Source organism: Vigna angularis, chromosome 11, assembly GCF_016808095.1.
Source record: "Vigna angularis cultivar LongXiaoDou No.4 chromosome 11, ASM1680809v1, whole genome shotgun sequence".
Classification (NCBI taxonomy): domain Eukaryota; kingdom Viridiplantae; phylum Streptophyta; class Magnoliopsida; order Fabales; family Fabaceae; genus Vigna; species Vigna angularis.
In genome coordinates, this window is record NC_068980.1 from 13,787,883 (window position 1) to 13,808,671 (window position 20,789).

Consider the following 20,789-nt stretch of genomic DNA (forward strand, 5'->3'; position numbering starts at 1 on the left):
GGTTACATTCAGCTTAATAAAAAAAATTGAAAAAAACCTATAAGTTGGATTACATCTTATTATTTATTGTTTTTCTTAACTCAATCTAACAATTAAATTTAGTTAATCAATTATAACTACTAATTTTGAAAAAAAAATGTCGTTAAATTTTTTAATTTTTTAAATTGTTTCTGTAAAATATTCTAAAACACTTTTTTAGAAATAATAAATATAATGGGTATAAGTAAAGTTAAAAAGTTACAAATATTAAAACTAAAACAAATCTAAAATAAAAAAAAAATGTAATTATAGGTTGGATTTCAAGTTAAACCTACATAATCCAAATCATAAATAAATCTCATATATTTATATTGAATTATATCTAATACGCAAAAATATATATATATATATATATATATATATATATATATATATATATATATATATATATATAATTTGATATTTAGGAAAACTTTAAAAGTGGACTAATGATAATAGTATAATGGTAAAACAAAGAATAAAAGTCATGATGAAAATATAATTACAAGTTATTTTCAATCTTAATCACAAAATGGAAAAATAAAAAGAAAAATAAGAGACAACATAACTCTTCGGTGGTGTTGGTGAGTTCGAGGTAATCCCAACAAAGGTGGAACCACCATGGCTGCAGCCACAAGCTTTGGAACTGCATGTATTCTAAGAAGAGCAGCTCAGGCATTTGCAGTATCACATTCTCATATCATCAACAGCAATGCCACCTTCTCTTTTCAAAGGAAACTTTCCTCTCATATTCTATCCGTTTCTACTAGTTCAGGTTTATACTTACTTCTTCCAGTTTGAATTTTCCTTTATTTATTGATGCTACCTGTATGTAATCTGATCCTTTTTTACCTTCGCTTGCGCATTATGTTTACCCTCTTAAAAGCTGCAATCTTTATGATATAAGAAATTGTGGGTGTGTGGTTTGACAGAGTGGAGAATTCTAATAATACCCCTTCATGAAGATAAAGATAAAAGAAAGGGGTTTATCGATTGCAGCCACAACAAAGTTAATAACTGTCGTGTTCTGAAAATTTGAAATACCAAATTCTAACAATAAGAAACAATAACTTTTTATTCAATCATTCAAGACACATACTAACTGCCATCTTATTGTGTCTGAAATTGGTAAACCTCGTAATCTTATCTTAATCTTCATTACCTGTTGTTTTAATTTTGTGGTACATTATGTTTATAACTCACGTGTATATGAATTTATATTGCTTAATGGACAAAGGGGTTTCATGAATTTTGTATGCATGCCGTTTGTAATTTGGCAAGGGTGTTCCTCTTGTTTCACTGATTATATTGAACTTGATATACTGTACGCCTGCTATAGTGGAGGGGCTTTGGTATTGTGTTATAATAGTAGCCAGGGAGCGTTTTAGAGGGGGGAGTTTTTTTGGCTAGAGACAAGGGGAACCTCTTTGGTGTTTCTAGAGGAGCCTAGCTCTGAGTTGTAGGATTTGTTATCCTTCTGTTTTTCCTTTAACTTGCAAATCATACAGAATGTCAGTGTTTACTTATATTTTCTGCTTTCTTCTTAATTTTGAGGTGTGGATCTGTAACAGGAACTAAGAGAAACATTATCAATGTTGTTGAGGACTGATGTGTTATAAATGAAACTCATAGAATAATATTGATTAAAGTGCTTGACAGGTCAGTTAACCAAATCAACTAGAGCTGTGATCGGCATTTTGAAGAAGTGACCTAAAATGTTTTAGCTGTGATGTTTTTGGCTATCTGGGGGAATATGTACTTGGATGAAAGTTGACGGTTTTGATCGGGCTCAACCTAGTGACGAGTGATAAAAGATTTCAGGAAATGAGTGCTAACGTACATGACTTTGTTGGCTTTTAAAAGTAGGTTTTTTCTTGGTGATGAGAAAACAGTGTAGTGTAGGTTGGTTTGGTGAAGACTGAAGAATGCCAAAATGTGGGTAGGCATGTTGATCTTAGAAAAATACGCTTTCTGTGCTCATGAAAATATTAACTATTGATTACCAGGGAAAGGCTTCGGGACAAGGAGTGTTAAGTACTTGCGTTTAGTTTAAGGGGAAATTGTTGAGAATTAAATTGTCACAGGAATGTGGGTTTGAGTGGACTAGTGAAGTAGTTCTTGTGTGGATAATAATGAACCAGGTAAGGAGTGTATAATCTGGAAGGACTTTTGAACATAATGCCTAAAACTTTTGAATTGAGACAAAGTGATGGTCCATGGCAGTGTTTTCAATGTTATGTCCACTGAAATATATATCCCACTTGTTTTCGATTCCAACTTCTGGCTCAACATTGTAGCAATCTCCATATGTTGCTACCGATGATCTGATTCTTTTCTTGAGAAACTGGGGCAATTTGGTATAAGGTTGTTCTAACTAATGTCATCTAGAGTACTTATTGGTGTCAGTGGTAATGTACATGTCAGATATTCTAGTAATGGTTTTGACTAGATAACTTTCATTATTAAATCCTGTAAATGCCCCTACTCTTAAGTACTAACCAATTTTAAGGTATGATTATTGATTGATTAGTGCTTAGAAAATAGGTGTACCGGGTGAGAACAAAGAAATATTCATGACTTTTGTTGGAAGTCCCACGTCGACTAGAGATAAGGTCAATTTAGAATATATAAGTGGGTGCAAACCTTACCTTACAAGCCGGTTTTGTGGGGTTGAGTTAAGCTTAAAGTCCACTTCTTAACATGGTATCAGAGCTAGGTTAGAACCTATCCTAGCGATATTTTGTTGTTTGTTGGGCATATTGTTCCGCCTGTTATCGGGCCATTATCAGACCATCAATGTCTAGTCTCACGCTCGAGATGTATATACCTCGCGTGAGAGGGTGTGTTGGAAGTTCCACATCGACTAGAGATAAGACCAATTTAAAATATATAAGTTGATGCAAACCTCATTTTACAACTTCTTTTGCTACTTTTGAGCTGCTGGTTTAGTAAAGTATGCATTATGTGGGCTCTCAATCTTGATCCAGTTTCCATTTTTAATGTTTTTTGAATTGCAGCTTCAGGTGTAAGTCAAGCAGTTCAAGCTTTAAAGGGAGAAGTTGACGTGCTAATCAAGGGAGTAGGAGAAAGAAATGTAGCAAAAGAAGTAAAACATATTCTTGAGATGGTACTTTCTTGTTTTTTCCTGGTCTCTAGTCCATAAGCATCATTACGTCACACAATGACTTTGGTACTCCTTTTTACCAGCATGGAAGGTTGATGCTGATTGTCTGTAAAAAATACATGCCCTTGGACTATGGCATGTCTAAAAATCCTACCCTATATATCATTATTTAACCCCTGACTTGGTTGTTATGCATTTGTTGTAGGCTAGACGAGCATCATCGAAGCGGGAAACTCTCCATACAGATTTTCTAACACCTCCAGTGCTAAAGGAATCTATGCAAATTTTGGAAAAATTAGCAGACGTGAAAGCAATTGCTCAAGGAGGTTATCCTCAGGTAAATATTCAGATAAATGCTTTCCAGTCCCTCCATACTAAAGTTATTTGAATTTGTGTGTAGATGTAACACTTGTATTCTCTATAGGCTGAACGCTGTCGGATATCAGTTGGACATCCAGAAGAACTGACTAGTGATCCAGATGTTATTTCAGCATTAAGGTAAATCTTCTAATTTCATTACTAAAAATTTTCAAGCTCATTAGATCCAATAATGTTTCTAGAAGTGTGCTAATAGTTACATAAAATTACTTCAGCATTAAAGGGAACTTCCAGTTTGAACCTTGCTCACATGGTGACTTCCTTGGCTCAATTCTTGGTACAGGAATTGTCAGGGAGAAACTTGGGGATATTATATTGCAGGTATTTCTTCAATTAAATTTATTTCAGGAAGGTTCTGTTTAAAACCTTGCTATGTTCACATGAGTGCTAAGGTTGTTGAGTAGACATTTTTAGCTTCTAATGGACTTGCTGTTCATAGTACGTCATAATCTGGAATTTGTTACGTTACTTTTTCATCTTATGGGTTTTTATACTTGCTGATTTTGTTCTAATTTCCCTGTCTTCTCTTGTCCTGTACATACTAAAAGATTTTTTGTCTAATCTGCTCTTATCTCTAAGTTGATGACTTCTCTTTGTTGTTTGATGAGTCAATATTTTTATTATCTTTCTACTTGTATCAATAGAGTGCATTTAATAGGAAGATTATTCTTACGATGGATCCAAACTGAATCAAATCAGTGTCAAAAAAGAAAAGAGTCAAATCTGTCAAGAAAACAATATTAAGAAGTGTGACATTTGTAGCTCTTGTTTGCTTTCATTTTGAGTTTTATTTTACCATTTTGTTCTGTTTGACTTTACAGTGTGCATGTACAGCAGCCTACACATATTTTAGGAAACTTAGACTTTGTTATCTTTGTTATCCAGGGAGAACAGGGTGCGCAAATTATTGTTGTGCCAGAACTGGTTGAATTTCTTATGTCAACCTTGGTTAAGGTAGCTTTTTACAGTTTACTTTTCTAGTTAAAAATCTAATTCTCAGAAGGAATAGTTGTGATTGTAATAGTTAATATTTGATTGCCATTGATGTGGATATGAACGTTGTTTCCAAAAATCTATGATAGTAGTATGGCAGAATGTTAAAAAATGAAATATTACAGAATTATTTATATTCATATAGATAATATTTCTTAAGTTCATTTATAAGAATAATATATATCCATTCCAAAAATATCTAGGCTAACAAGTTGAAATATTTTGGTGTGTTTCAGGGCCAATTTTTATGTTTGTTTTTGTTTTAGGTTCTAATCCAATACAACTTAGAAATAATAACTAAAAAGATATTAGAGAAATCTTAAATAGCATTCTGACTGCTTTCTTGTTATTCAGGTTCGTAATGTTCCTGTAACTTGCACCAAGATACCATTAATTTCTCTTGATTATGAACCACCAAGGTGCAGTATTAAACTGAGCTCAACTTCACTTGACATTTGTGTCAGTTAGACTTTTACTGAATTTGTTTATTGTGCAGAACAAAATCATTCAAAACTATAGAAGCATCGCTAAGAGTTGATGCACTTGCTAGTGCCGGATTTAAGATTTCACGCTCAAAGCTAGTTGAGATGATAAGGTTGGTAATCTCGGACTTAACTTAAGTAATATCTCATCTGTCAATTATCTGTAATTTGTTGGTTGCCTACAATACACTTATGAACATTGCAAAGATTTATGCATGGCTTCCTCTTCCCCTTTCTTTCAATGTTGCCATTATCCACAAATGTACTCATGTTCTTGCAACTAAAACTGCTTGAACTTTAGCAGCTATTTTGGCATATAATCTGATGAGAAAACAATAAAGACCATTCTGATATTTTTTTTTTGGGAAAGGATATTGACATCACACTAAGAAAGAGAGAATATGAGTGATAAGTCATGAAATTAATCATTACAGGTTACCCTCATAAGATTAAATTTGACTTCTTATAACTTAGAATTCCAAAAAGCTTATCATAAAGAGAAATCTCATTTTCTGTCAAAAAGGATAGTATCAGAACCTATGTGTATAGTCTATATAGTTTAGCACTCCACTTGAAACAAATCATATTAATCAAATATGGACATTTTGAGAAATGAACATTTAGCATGGCTTGCTCTTGATGACAAGACCTTGGTTAGATACAATAACTGTGTTCTACATATGCTTGTAGCAATGGTGATGTGCGTGTCAACTGGATCCCTGTTACTACCAAAGGAAACACACTGAAGAGTGGAGATATTGTATCAGTCAGTGGAAAGGGAAGATTAAAGGTAACTTGCCAAAACTTAAAATAATTATTGGATTATCTGAATGATTTTGGCTACATTAGTTGGTAATGTTTCACTTCATCTGGGACCAGATAGGAGAAATAAACTCTACAAAGAAAGGAAAATTTGCAGTGGAGCTCATTCGGTATTTGTAGAAGTTCTGAAGACATTTCTGTAGGAAGCTTTAGCCTCATGTAAGTAAAACTGGAGAGAGGCAAAAGTTGTACAGAGTAATATTATTATTCCCTCCATTTCAAGATTATTGATGTTCATCTTAAACCAAGAGCTGTGATTTGTATCTGATAGTGATCTTATTCAGTAATATCAGCCCAAACGATTTCTTGTTCTGAATTGAGACCATTTAGCATAGAGAGATATGCCATTTGCTGATAAACTACAATATTTTATAGAGAAATTAAAATCATTTATGACAAAATATTTTATTTGGATAAGTTTTAAGTCAAATATAAATTTTAGAATTTTATACTAGTAATTGTATTATTTAATATTAATATTTGGACAACAATCTTTGACTGAAAAAATAACATAACAAAGATAATTAATATTAATTTTTTTAATTATTGTAACATCCCAAAAATACAGTAATAAAACCATATAATAGAATTGATTACAGTTAATAATAAATCAGTTCAGTCTTAAACTAAGCAACGAACGGTTATGGCCGAACGGCTTTACACAAGTTACAAACTTAATTTGTTCCAGATAAAAGGAAACATGACCGAACGGTTTACAAAAACTAAACACCGAACGGTCACATAGAACAAAAGAGAGGAGGTGACCGAGCGATCACCTCACTACAAAAATTACTATAAACTAGCCGAACGCTCCAATGGCTCGGTCTTCACCTCCACTTCTATCAAATTTTCCTCTTCCAGCGCATCCTCCAACAGCGCGTCTCCATCTGCTCACATCCACACGGATGATCATTGCATTGACAAGACGGACGTACAAGGACGAGACAACACAATAAAACATAGGGTAAGCTTATTTAATTTAATTCAAGTAATCACATACATTTCTCATATTCAAACACATCAAATACATTCCAATATACGATTCAATCAGGGCCTACTACTAGACTGACTGTCCGGACTGTATGAATTCTGTGTAGCTACGACGTTCGTGCACCTGGGTGATGTAGTAACTGGAATTCTCTCATCAGCTGCCACCCGAGGTTAGTCCGTTCCGTCCAAAGTACCCCTAAGGACTAGGACCTCCTGCCATTCCCACACATGACCTACCCTCCTCTACGTGAGGACGAGTACTCACGGAACATCAGGATGAATCGCCAGCCAAGCATTACCACATTCATACTTTACCAATTTCAATATCATCCAAGAGTCGTTCCTCCCCGGAACGCTCGTTCCAAATTCACAACCTTTAATTTATCTCATATACTCTTCATCCTTTATAATCTTTCACTTTAATGTCATTTTCATCATCATTTCTAAGAACATAAAATACCGAACGTTCAGCCCTCTTCATAACGAGGACGAACGATAAAAACGAGACCGATAAAATCTCTCGTTCCAGAATAGAATAAGACCAAGAGAATTACTTTTAGATTTAAGAATATCTTGAGTACAATAATATACCATATATGACGAACGTTATTTACATCGTGAATCAGTTAAATGAACTGACTCTCGGGAGTTCAAACCAACACTCAAATTATAAATCAAGCATGGAGGCTCTAGGTCGGATCCAACGAATGCAGACACATCACAACGTTAAAGAAACATATTTGGAATAATTCAAATACAGAAATCTAATGCCAATCAATGACCGAACACGATAAAAGAGATTCTACTGAAATTGGACGAACGCTGTTTCATCAAGATTGATAAGTTAAAACGAGTACGAGCGTTCGGTATAAGACCGAGCGCCACTCATTACAAGAGCTTGGGTTGAGACCTATCACTAATTTTTAAACTTATAATAGAAACATTTAAGGATAATAAATATGATAAGACCCGTTGGAAACCAGGTTGAAGAATAACTGACTATATCACTACATATTTACAAGATTTTCAGTTTCTCACATAACACTCAGGTACATCTACGTTTGAACGAACGCTCAAACATAGCACTAGTATAAAAAGACGCTCGCCTCAACTAGAATTCTTCCCAAATGAAATAATTCCATTTCAAACAAATTTAACAGAACCACCGAACGGTCAAGGACCGTTCAATGACGAACGTACACTATCATGGGGAATACATATTCAGATTTCATTTATTTTCAATTCATTTCTCAGTACATAGTTTCATAACTTTATAAAATTCTAATCATAATCAATTTGATTACTTTATACAATCCATATCATACCAAGAAATCACATTCCACATCAACCACCATATCAGTATTCATACTTAATACATACATTCAACCATTCATCAACAAGCATTCATTATCAACGAACATACAACAACATACAATTAAATTAGATAAGCTTCCCTTACCTGGATACGTGATTGGACGTCCTAAGAGTAGGTTTTTGGTTCGTCCGACTACAATCTTCTACCCTCAACGATCACTTAACTCTTCCAACTAAACCAAACAACATGAAAATCAAACATCACTTAGACCACACCCCTGCATGCAACCAGAACTAGGTTTTGCATGTAACAAAAGACGAACGACCAAGGACAGATACACTTACCCGCTCAAACTTGAAACTTGTTCGGTTCAAGAGGAAGCTTGGGACGCCGGGAATGCTCCTACGGTGCCTGATCGGTGATCGGAGCAGAGAAAAGGTGAGTTACTGTAGAGAGAAGGGAGAGTTTTCTAGAGAGAAGAAGGAGAAATGAAAGATCAGATTTTTGAGAGAAAGGGTGCATGCAGAGTGAGTGAAACGGGGTTTTCAAAAATTCCAGTTTTGCTTCCTACGTTAAAACGAACGTCCGCTCACTCGCTGACACCTGCCTTCCACTATCTGATTTTCGAATCTACGCTGCTTGACACCTGGCGTCCGCGCAGAGGGTTTTGGGTGTGTTTTAAATGACTGACAGGAGGGTTTGGGTGCGTTTTTTCGAGGTCTGACAATTATTAACAATAGTTTAATACTTAAATATTTTTACACGTACCTGGAATACTTTGTTTAAATAAGGAAATTAAAATTCAATAAATTTGAATTATTTCACCAAACTAAATATTTTAAAAATAAATAATTCCAAATAAAATATTTAAAAAATCCAACGATATGAAAAACTGAAAACAGTGTAAGGTTGAAAATGTAAACCTTTTGTCAGAACCATTAAAACGCACCCACAAACCTCTCAGTGTCAGAACCATTAAAATGCACCAAAAAACCCCTCTGAGCGGACGCTAGGTGTCAAGCAACGAGGATTCGAAAATCACATAGTGGAATGCAGGTGTCAGCAGATGAGCGGACGTCCGTTTTAGGCAAAACTGAGTCTTGGAAAATCACGTCACACTCTATCTGCATGCACCTTCTTCTCCAAAAATATGACCTTTCATTTCTCCTTCTTCTCTCTAAAAAGCTCTCCCTTCTCTCTATCGAAACTCACCATTTTTCTACTCCAATCTTTGTTCAGGCACCGTAGAAGCCCCCCCGGCGTCCTAAGCTTCAGTTTGATCCGATCAGTTTCGAGTTCTGATCTGGTAAGTCTTCTTCTCCGTTAGTCGTTCGTTCCCTGGCACATGCAAACCAACTTCTGGTTGCATGGATTCATAGCCTTCTTCTGAACTAGTTGGTTTGTTGTTTGTTTTGATTTGAAGAGTGGATTGAACGTTGAGGGTAGAAGGATTTTAGTCAGACAAACCGCGTTCTATTTCTAATACGCTCGTTCACGCTAGAGGTAAGGGAAGCTTATTTAATTTAATTTGTATGCTGTTGAAATGTTTGAACGTTCGTTATTTGATTGAATGAATTGAATGTATGATGGTTGATATGATTGTAGTACATGAACGTTAGTTTATTTAATGAGTGAAAATGAAATGTGACTAAGTTATGTATAATGTATGAAATCTCTATGTTTGGGTGGTATGAAATATGAATGTATAAAGTTGTGAAACTATATGATTATAATGAGTTGGAATAGGAATAATCCTGATATGATTTCCCTAAGAAAGTGTACGTTCGTTACTGAACGGTCTTCGACCGCTCGGTAATTCTAGGAAACCTGGTTAGAAGTGGATTCTTTCATTTGGGAATAATCCTAATGTAGGACGAGCGTCTGCATTTCGAATTACTATGCTTGAGCGTTCGGCCAAGTATAGCTGTGTCTTGGTGTTCCGTTATAAATCTAAGTATCTTAATATATATATATATATATATATATATATATATATATATATATATATATATATATATATATATATATATATGTATTTGTATATTTTCGTTTATTGTTAAAAACACTACTCCAATAGTATCTTATTATATTTATTAAGCTTTCTAATATAAGTTTAGTAGTGCTCGGTCTTACACCAAGCGCTCGTACTGAGTAGTGCTCGGTCTTACACCAAGCGCTCATTCTCTTTCCTATAATTTATATGATGAAAATAGCGTTCGTCCAAATTCAATAGAGTTTTCTCTCTACCATGCTCGGTCATTGACTGCCATTCGGTTTTCTTGATGCTAATTTCAAATAAGCTAAGTATTTACAAGTGTTCGGTTTCTTCACGTGAATCATTATAAGCATTAATTTCGAAGGTCTTGAAATATACTTATTCATTGGTTTCATTTTGGAGTCTTCGTTCTTGATTTGGTCTTTTTGATGTTCAATTGAAATTCTCAAGAGTCAGTTCATCTAATTGGCTCAATGTTGTAATTGCCGTTCGTTCCATTTGTTTATGGCGATTTATGATTGTACTCGTTATTTTTCCTCAATCCGATATCAACCCTTAAATCTTAAATCCATTATGGAATTGGAGACCTCTCGGTCTCGTCCTATTATTCGGTCTCATTCTGAGTTCAGGTTGAACGTCCGTTATTTGGAATACTTATAAATCTTTGTACGCGTTGGTTCAAGGAGATGTTTATTAATGAAAGATGAAGAAAATGGGTTATGGTTAATGTTGTGAATTATGGACGAGCGTTCCGGAGAGGAACGACTCATGCGTGAATATTAGAATTTGTAAAGTATGATTGTGGGTAAGCTAAGTTGGCTGTTCATCCTGATGTTCCGTGAGTACTCGTCTTCACGTAGAGGAGGGTAGGTCATGTGTGGGAACGGCAGGAGGTCCTAGTCCTTAGGGTCACTTTGGACAGATAGGGCTAACCTCGGGTGGCAGCTGTTGAAGGCATCCCAGTTACTACATCACCCGGGTGCACGAACGCTTGTAACTACATAGATTTCATACAGTCTGGACAGTCAGTCTATTAATAGGTTTTGTATGATACGTATGTTGAATTTATATTGTGTGTGGATGGTTTGAAAATGTATGTTATACGTGAATTAAATTATATAAGCTTACCCTGTGTTTTCTGTCATGTCTCGTTATGTACGTCCGTCTTGTCGTTGCAATGATCATCCGTGTGGATGTGAGCAGAAGGGGACGCACTGTTGGAAGAGGCGCAAGAAGAAGAAAATTTGGTTGAAGTTGAAGTTAAGACCAAACAGTAGGGCGTTCGGTCAGTAGTTTAAGTTTTTGTATCGTTTGATCACTTTAACTTTTGGTTATGTTCGACGATCGGTTTATATTTTTGTAAAACCGTTCGGATAGTTGCACCGATGTACAGTTTAACTTTGTCATTTTTTTCTTTCTGTAATGCTGTTCGGCCAGTAGCATTCGTTTCTTAGTGTAAGACTGAACTAAAATATTATTAAATATAATTATTCTATCATATAGTTTATTGCTATATTTATGGGATGTTACACCTTTCCTTGCATGTCTAGTAGCTTAAATGATGGCACTCAAATCATGTCCCCTCTTCAGAGTCATTTTCTATTACTTCTTCATTATCATCAACACGTTCATAAGAAAACCAATTATAAAAGTAGAGAAGAAAAAAAATTAGTAAATTCAGTAGAAAACAAATTGTTGTAAATTAAAAATTAAACCATTAAAAAACTTCGTTGATCTTTGTATTTGTTGAAAAAGTCTTAACTTTTCCCATATTTTGATTAGTCTCAATTAAATTTATATTTTTTAAAATGTGTAATAATTAAATCATTTTCATTAATATTATATTAACAGTCAAAAATATGTGTCACTTCATAAGTTTTTTTTTTAATTTTACTTTGTTTTAATCTTTTTAATTATTATTATTACGTTATTTTAAAAAAATTATTTTATCACAAATCAATATTAAGTCACGTGTCAAGTCAATCAAAATAGTTTATATATTTATTATTTTAATTTTATTCATAATGGTTTATATATTTGTTATTTTGATTTTATTCATTCTCATTTTTTTTTAATTTTCAATTTCATCTCTTTTCAAATTAAGTAAAATTGGACTTTTATGTAAATGTTATAAAGATAATTTTATTAAATATTTTTAATAATATTAAATTTATTTAAATTTATATTTCACATTAAATTTTATTTAAAATTTGTTAAAAAATTTAAATATATTTATTTCAAATTGTTATAAAATTATTTTAAAATTTTACATTTAAATTTATAAAATTATTACTTTTAAACTATTTATAACATTTGTATAGAAATTATTAATATGTAATATTATACAAATATTTAAAATATAAATTTAAATAAACTTAATTTTATTTAAAATATTTAATAAAAATATCTTCATAATATTTATACAAAAGTTAAATTTGATCTTTTAAAGGTAAAATTGTTCAACATAAAACCATAAATGAAATTGAATTGAATCAAAATAATAATTATAATACTAATTTGAAATGTGAAAAAAAAATGAAGTAAATTAAAAATTAAAAATTAAAAAGAAAAGAAAAGAATCACAACTGACACATAACCCATATTTAATAGCACCTACATTTACCATTGATAGTATAATACTAGCAGAAAAACTTAATTATTACATATTTTCAAAAATAGAAATTCAATTAAGACAATAAAAATATAAAGACTTAAAAATTTTCAAAACAACTATAACTAACAGACTATTTAACCCAAGAAAATCTTAAACGTGAGATAATTTCATAATTCTCCAAATTCTAACTAGGCCCATGATATAAATTTTATACAATAGATTGTACAAAGTGCATTCTATGATCACCTATAAACTCTGGGCTCTTAGGTACATTCAATCTTTTCATCGAATGTATTGATCATGGAGCTAGGAGAAAATGGGTAGGGAATTTACCTACCATCAAGTAGACTACATTTAAATCTAGAAAAACGGAAAAGGAAACGATTCAATTAGAATAAATGGTATGATACATTAATTCCAAAACTCCACACTTATTTGTAGCATTGCCGTAAAAGAGAGGTAAAAAGGTTCCTCAAAAATCTCATTTTACCATCTATACTCAGAAAACATGAAAACCAGCTCTTTTTAATCAGTAACGATAAATGGATCCACATCCCCTAGCTCCGCAACCAATGGTTTCAAATTATCAGTATCTTCGTCTTCTGGGCCAAAGTAAGTTGGGAAAGGAAGCAGAGATATGTCAGGTTTTTTGTATACAGCATCTTTTATAAAAACAAAGTTCCCTGTAGCTCCTGGGACCTGTTGTGCACATCATACAAAGAGAAATAAGTCATCGCTAATGAAGCCAAAATCCAATTTTTTTAGTGACTTAATAGACAACTGTGAACCATAAAGCTGCAAATCACCACAAAATTTGCGCAAGTAATATGCATAAACATCAAATTAAAATTTCTGTATCAGTATTGCTATGTGAATTGATTCTATTTGAATTTTCAGGAAAACATTTATAGCATCAACGCCATGTCTGATGTTCAGATATTTTTTACCCTTAGGCTCTAATATGAATGTCATAAATATAGAAAAAAGAATTTACCTGGCCTTTCACCCACATCAAATTCCTTGCTGGATCAACTTTATAGACCCATACACTTTTAACAGTTCTTTGTTCTCCACCCATTCGCCCAGCCATCTTTTTACCTTTAAAAACCTGAAGGGTAATATAAAGCGTGTTTAAATCAATCATCGAGCAAAAATTATTGTAACCGAATTACTAACTTACTTAAGATTAAAAACAAAGAAATATATTTTCAAGGGCTTTAAGAGATTCCTCTCATAATCTTCTATTTATAATGAAAAACTGATTCAATAGTACATGAAAGATTAAGGGACTGTAATAGACACTTAGGTACAGAACTAGGTACGGCTATTATAAGTACAATTAAAAACTAGGTTTAAAAACCTGAAGGGTAATATAAAGCATGTTTAAATCAATCTTCGAGCAAAAATTATTGTAACCGAATTACTAACTCAAGATTAAAAACAGAGAAATATATTTTCAAGGATTTTAAGAGATTCCTCTCATAATCTTCTGTTTATAATGAAAAACTGATCAATAGTACATAGAAGATTAAGGAACTGTACTAGACACTTAAGTGTAGAATTAGGTACGACTATAAGTACAATTAATAGATTGTCTAACACACTACACCCTACTTAGGCTTAATGATGATAATTATTCTAACAAATTTATTCAAGGAACTAAACAAACATATCGATCTAAAAGAGCACAACTTACCCTTCCCGGACCAGTTATATGACCAACAGAACCAGCGCTTCGATGGGACAATGAAGCACCATGGGATGCTGGACCTCCCTTAAATCCATGCCGCTTCATCACACCCTGGAAACAAAAATGATATTTAAAATTGACACTTACGATTTGAAGAGATCCACAAAACTGGAGGACCATTTTAGTGCCTTTTTTACTCACATTGAAGGATTCTCCGCAAGTACAAAGAAAATATAAATAAAAGGAAAACAGCATGATAATATACAGAAACACAGCGCAGATACATCTATAAACTTCCATACATGCACAAAGTAATATACTTCTAAAGAAAAAAAGATACAAACAATATTTAACATGAAGGAAAGGGAAAAACACCTGAAAACCTTTTCCTTTGGTTATTCCGGTGACATCAACATACTGGCCGGGAACAAAATGGCGAACATTAAGTGATGTTCCAACAGGAAGAAGTGCATCCTCTGTCACTGGAAACTCCTTAAGCTTTCTCTTCATTGGAACTCCTTGCGCCCTAAAATGACCAACTTCAGGCTTAGTCAAATGTTTTTCCTTCTTATGTCCACAACCAATCTAACTAGAAACAAAACAGCAAAAAAAGTCTATAATTAGATACATTCAAACGCTTAAAAACATCACTGTAAAAACCATGGCATAGCTAAATGGACCACACCACAAAATATTCAAACTGTTTAAACAGTTTAATAACCCAAACCCGTTTTCTTAAACCAGTTCATTATATTGAGCCAGCTTTCAATCCAATTTGTTTATTTGGTTCTAAGCTGCAAACAGACCCTAAACAATCTAACGATCTTTAATGAACAGTAGCACAACTGTCAGTAATGACTGCACCAACTTGAATATTGGCTTATTTTAATTATCATTTCTGTCCTTCCTAGTGCATTAAACTGCAGTTGTTCATGTATATTGAGCCAGCTTTCAATCCAATTTGTTTATTTGGTTCTAAGCTGCAAACAGACCCAAAACAATCTAACGATCTTTAATGAACAGTAGCACAACTGTCAGCAATGACTGCACCAACTTGAATATTGGCTTATTTTAATTATCATTTCTGTCCTTCCTAGTGCATTAAACTGCAGTTGTTCATGTACATCTATTCATAGAACTCCACCAATAATGTACACTATCTAAAAAATTGAGACTTAGACTGGCTATTAATTTTCCTATCATTTCTTTGAGATTATAAGGCACCACAAGTCCATAAAGTTGTTGCTTATGTAAATCCGGGGAAAAGTGAACCACAGACATATGGTTGTTACCATTCTGTACAAACTTAATGTTACGCAGGTGAACCTTAAATTCCAGATACAGACAACAAATACACTAGAAGAAAAAAACAGGTTTTAGAATGAATAACTAGAAGGGAAGAGAGGTGTACCTGGAGAGAACAAAAACCTTCTTTCTCTGGGGTCTTAACCTGAGACACAATGTTATCATCCACCCAAAGCACAGTGATTGGGATTCTAGCACCCCATTTATCCCAAAGCGCACTCATTCCACATTTCACCGCTATAAGCCCAGTTCGCTTGGAATCAGGGGTCATCAAACCAGGTTTTGGATCAATAATCCGAGTCTGAATCTCTGCATCAGAACTAAGAAATCGGAGCGGTGAGGGTGAATTGACGGCAAAGCGCTGCAAACGGGAAACAAAGCCTCTCGAAAATGCAAGCATGGCAGAGCTACAGAAACAGAAAGAGAAACAGATCTGCGTAAAACAAAGTGAATCAAGATGCTAAGAACACATGTTATTAATCTTGTCACCACCACTTGTTGATGTATAGAAATTACAAGTACATTCAATCATCGCAAACATATCCATGGATAGAAATTACACTGAGGAAAACAGAAGTAAAAGGAGATAATTTACTCTCTTTACCCCTGCACTGTTTAACATAACTGTATCACTTCTGCGTGTAGTAAAGAAAATATTTGGTCAAGGAAACTGTATATGACATTATACAACTCAAAATGTATCCAGGGGGTGTAGGAAATGACTCTGATCAGATACACCAAAAACTGAAGTCTAAACAGGACACTACTTCCCTTTCAAAGTTACCAAACCACTCCCAACTTACAACATAGTGTTATCTTACATATTCGATGAACAAACTTTGTCAAGTAGAAGGTCAGGTGTTCACTTATGCACATATAAACCCCAAAGCAAGATGCATCAATTCTCAGCTTAATGGAAACTTCATAACGTGGGACTGTATTGGGTGGTTTATTGTCCAAGTCCTAGAATAGCCCGACCCTATTTAACTTCTCGTTTGAATTCAATTTCTGATTTTTACCCCATTTTGATCAAAATTATAATATCTCAAGCCATCGTATATAGCCCGCACTGATGAACGAAGCTCCCAGAAGAGGACCGAACGAAACAATGCGAACGCGAATAAGGCTCCTTGAAGCTTCCTCGACGAGTAAGAACGCAGCAGAAAGAACTAAAACTTGAAATTGAGAGAGAAATCGAAGACGAAGAAGAAACAGACCGCGGACCTTATGAGAATCCCTAAGTTCAAAGGAAGTGCGAAATCGAGAATGAAAGCACCAAAACAGAGACCGGACTCTCAGAAATCCTAGGAAAGGGGAGAAACTCAAAATGAACTGATTAATCAGTTCAAACGCAAGATTAAACGATGGAAAAAGGTTTAATCGGTGCAAATGAGGCTTTCATCAGTCATATTTGAAGAACAAAGGATGGAAAGGTGTTTAAACAGAAGAAATCGAAGATTGAACAATGTAAATGGTGGAAGAAAATACCTAAAGGATGAAGGAACCCTAGAATGAAGATTTCGGTGGAAAATCTTGAATGAAGAGGAATGAGGTGCAGTTTGCAGAGATGCTAGGGTTTGGAGATGTGGATGACTCGTGAAGCAGAGGAAATGAGATATGTGGCTTGCATTGAAGATGGGTATTTATAGTGACCCCTACTTCATCCAAGCTAAAATAAACGTACACAATAAAGCATAAAAATACAACTAGAGGACATTGAGCATGCATCTTCGTAAGTTGCATTACATGTATCAATCTGATTACATTTTCTGCACTTTCATTTCTTAATCCTCCATTGCCATTTCGATTCAACCTTCTGCTCCGGAATTGCATGCATGCAACATAGATAAACACAACAACAACTTACAATGGATCAATCACCATGCACGACTTCGAGAGGATCTAGCATTGGGGACGCTTCAGAGCTTGAGGCCAATCTCACACTCAGTGATAGGCTCAAGGTTTTCAAAAGCTCCTCCTTTGATCCCAATAGCCATGTCGCCTCCAAATCCCACACCATGAACGAAAAGGAGAAAAGACACTTGTGCTCTTATCTTATTGACCTGAAGAAGGCTTCAGCGGAAGAAATGCGTAAAAGTGTTCTTGCTAACAACTTAGCCTTCATACGTACGTCCAAAGGGATATCTGATCTTGAGGGAGAGTTGGTTTCCATGAGAAATCTTCTATCCACCCAGGCTGCTTTGGTTCATGGTTTAGCAGATGGGTGCGAACTTAGTCCCATGATTAGTGGAAATGAAGATTTAGACATGGATGATATACTAGATGAAAAAACCGAACTATCCAACACAGAAAAATGGCTAATAGGATATTTAGAAACCCTTGAGGTTCTATTAGCGGAGAAAAGGGTGGATGAAGCAATGACTGCTTTGGAAGAAGGAGAAAAAATGGTACAAGAAATTACTGAAGTGGGAACTTTAAGTCCAAATTTATTTGAGGCATTGCAAGATGCTATTGCTGAATACAGAAAAAAACTAGCAGATCAACTAGCAGAGACTATCTGCCAGCCATCAACTAGCAGTGCAGAGACTCGATCAACAGCGTTGTCATTGAAAAAACTTGGGGATGGTTCTCGTGCTCACACATTACTACTAAGTTCTCGCCAAGGAACATTACAACGTTCCATGAAAATCCTTCAATCCAGCAATTATGGTGGGGTTGGGCCATTTACTGCTGCCCTTTCACAGCTTGTTTGTTCCACCATTTCACAAGTAGCATCAGATTCTCTGTCAGTGTTTTCTGAAGAACCTGGCTCTGCTCGGACAGTATTCCATCAAGCACGTATCTTCTACTGAGAAGGAGTGCTAAGAAATCCTGAACATTTTGAAAGGGTTCTCTGTTCTTTTATAAATAAAATAGCTTTTAAAAGTAACCATCGAGTCCAATGATGTTTCATTGAACATGAAAGAGTAATGGAGCACCCAACCGGTCAAAGCGGGAGAAGTAGAATTAGGTTGGGGAGGGAAGGGGTTAAAAAGAGAGAGAGCAGCGAAGGTGACGGTGCAGTGAGGAAGTGTATGGTTGGGGCATTTCGTCGAACAGTTACTTGGCGAAATAGGAGGGCCTTTAAGAACAGTCCTCCTAATTCTCCTAATAAAACACATTCAACACAATAATATTGGCTTAAAACAAACAACACAACACCTTAGAAAATACGAACAAACCTCACGACACCTACCAAAAAGAAAAAGAAAACAAGTGATTTCATACAACCATAACAACAATTCATACAAAAGTTAACTCCTCTTACCTTACAACCAAGCAAAAGAATCCTTGTTTTACTCTGCCTTCACCCACAAACCTTAGCTTTGGCAAACCTTGAATCTCTTCCTCTCAAACCACTCTTCACAGCAGCGAACCTATTGTTTATACCCTTAGAAGAGGCTAAAACCCCTCTGCATCACGAAAATAAAAATTGCATTCACTCACCATTTTGGGCTTTTAATAAAATTAGAAAAAAGAGAAAGAAAGAAAAAAAAAACTTATTTTTTATGGTTTTGGACCACTGCCTCACCAGACTACCCAAACTGGGTCACAACTAGCCCATCCCAAGTCACGAACAACATAAGGCCCAATAACGTTAATTAAGGGTGTTTCACCCTGCACCTTCTTTCACCATTGGGCCAGGACGCCTAAATTAACGGTGTTTCACCCTGCACCTCCTCACACCTTCAAAAATTCTATTTTTAAATTTTATTAATATTTCTTTAATTTTTTTTATTAAAGTTACTCTATACATTTTAATAGATTTTGAAATATGTACAAATTTTAAACTTCCATTCATAATTTTTTTTAATTTCATTTTTAAACTTAAAATTTAATAATAATCAAATTCAATTTAATTTTTTTTAATTTATTTAATATACATTTATATCTTAATAATTATTAAAATATAATTTCTACTACTATAATAGTTATATTAAAAAAATTAAAATAAAAATAATTAAAATAAAAATAACAATAATAAAAATAAAAAAAGAATTGTTTAAAAATATTATAAATAATATTAGAATTTTAAATTAAATTAAATAATTATTACATTTTAAATAAAAAACAAAATTTAAAAAAAAATTGTCACCTCTCCTTTACTGTTTTGTCCTTCAATAAAATTTTATTTTTAGGATTATTATTTTTGAATTTTTACCCACTTCCAACTCATTCTACTAATGACCTATTACTAGTCCCAATAAGAAACTTTTCTTTCATTTTAACGTTGGACTTCTCCCTCTCTTTCTTTCGCTATGAGAATATACGTTTGTTCCGTGGTATACTTAGTGAGAAGTTGCAAAGGTTGGTGGTGGTGGAAAGAAATGACCAAGCGGTGTCGTCTCTTAGTGGTGCAGTGGTGCTTCCTCTAGGTGCGTAATCGAATAAACCCTAAAATAAAAAAAAGGTAAACTTTAAAGGGAGGTGAGCATCCTTCAGCGGATGTCAAGATCCGTTTAGGTGAAATGGATGGATGTTCACATCTGTTTAAAGTTTATATTTTTTTTATTTTAGGTTTTGTTTTATTAGTTTATTCTTTTATATTAATTTTGGAGATATTTTAATAATTTAATTTAAATATTTTGATTTATTATTTTTGAATATATTTTTGATGTATTTTAATAATGTATATTTATATTAGTTTATATTTATATTTTTGTATTTTAGACGTTATATATAATTAGTTTTTAAATGTAATGATTTTTTAAAATATATATTTTTTATATATGATTTTTGTATCTTTAATTCTTTAACAATTTTATAATTATATAATAAATTACTTATTACTTTATTTATATGAAATATATAATTTAATTATATTAATATTTTTATATTTGTTTGATTAATTATTAATTATGTTAATAAGGCTCATTATAATTTTATAGGTGATTATTATTTAAAATGGATGAATATCTTCATATGGATTCTCAAATTGGTTGTAGTTTGAAATCCGATTTCTCTTCATCAATTATCAAAGTTGTAGAGGGAGATTTAACAAATAAATTTATCACAAATGAAATATTTGGTTCACGGGAGCACTTAATTCAATAGGTAAGAG

At 33.6% G+C, this 20,789-nt stretch overlaps 3 protein-coding genes across 5 annotated transcripts; 2 read left to right on the plus strand and 1 right to left on the minus strand.

The window, feature by feature from the left end:
- Positions 1 to 581: 581 nt before the first annotated feature.
- LOC108333528 (uncharacterized) lies at positions 582 to 6,133 on the plus strand. Its single transcript, XM_017568993.2, has 10 exons — positions 582 to 793; positions 3,036 to 3,145; positions 3,348 to 3,479; positions 3,567 to 3,640; positions 3,736 to 3,841; positions 4,406 to 4,474; positions 4,868 to 4,932; positions 5,010 to 5,108; positions 5,686 to 5,785; positions 5,875 to 6,133. Exons 1-10 carry the CDS (start codon positions 640 to 642, stop codon positions 5,935 to 5,937), a joined length of 972 nt encoding a protein of 323 aa, XP_017424482.1. The 5' UTR covers positions 582 to 639; the 3' UTR covers positions 5,938 to 6,133.
- Positions 6,134 to 13,121: 6,988 nt separating this feature from the next.
- LOC108332428 (50S ribosomal protein L3-2, mitochondrial) lies at positions 13,122 to 19,152 on the minus strand. Of its 3 annotated transcripts, none has more exons than XM_017567689.2 (6): positions 18,996 to 19,152; positions 15,834 to 16,134; positions 14,798 to 15,007; positions 14,429 to 14,533; positions 13,727 to 13,840; positions 13,122 to 13,431 (listed from the first exon to the last, which is right to left on the minus strand). In XM_017567689.2, the coding sequence occupies exons 2-6, from the start codon at positions 16,125 to 16,127 to the stop codon at positions 13,258 to 13,260; spliced, it is 897 nt and encodes a 298-aa protein (XP_017423178.1). In that variant the 5' UTR covers positions 16,128 to 16,134; positions 18,996 to 19,152; the 3' UTR covers positions 13,122 to 13,257. The 3 variants fall into 3 exon arrangements, with proteins under 3 accessions (XP_017423178.1, XP_017423179.1, XP_017423180.1); XM_017567690.2 differs by having other exon boundaries at positions 15,834 to 16,160; XM_017567691.2 differs by lacking the exon at positions 18,996 to 19,152 and adding an exon at positions 17,216 to 17,343.
- Positions 17,596 to 18,540, plus strand: LOC108332774 (exocyst complex component EXO84A-like). Its single transcript, XM_017568080.1, has one exon. The coding sequence runs from the start codon at positions 17,596 to 17,598 to the stop codon at positions 18,538 to 18,540; it is 945 nt and encodes a 314-aa protein (XP_017423569.1).
- Positions 19,153 to 20,789: the final 1,637 nt, after the last annotated feature.

Bases quoted from the DNA above. Each gene is read 5' to 3' on its own strand.
- LOC108333528 (XM_017568993.2), top strand. From the start codon at position 640: ATGGCTGCAGCCACAAGCTTTGGAACTGCATGTATTCTAAGAAGAGCA. The intron at 3,480-3,566 runs GTAAATATTCAG...TATTCTCTATAG, and splicing joins CTCAAGGAGGTTATCCTCAG to GCTGAACGCTGTCGGATATC. The intron at 3,641-3,735 runs GTAAATCTTCTA...AAATTACTTCAG, and splicing joins GATGTTATTTCAGCATTAAG to CATTAAAGGGAACTTCCAGT.
- LOC108332428 (XM_017567689.2), bottom strand. From the start codon at position 16,127: ATGCTTGCATTTTCGAGAGGCTTTGTTTCCCGTTTGCAGCGCTTTGCC. The intron at 13,841-14,428 runs GTAAGTTGTGCT...ATTACCCTTCAG, and splicing joins ATATAACTGGTCCGGGAAGG to GTTTTTAAAGGTAAAAAGAT. The intron at 13,432-13,726 runs GTAAATTCTTTT...TGTGCACAACAG, and splicing joins TGATGTGGGTGAAAGGCCAG to GTCCCAGGAGCTACAGGGAA.
- LOC108332774 (XM_017568080.1), top strand. From the start codon at position 17,596: ATGGATCAATCACCATGCACGACTTCGAGAGGATCTAGCATTGGGGAC.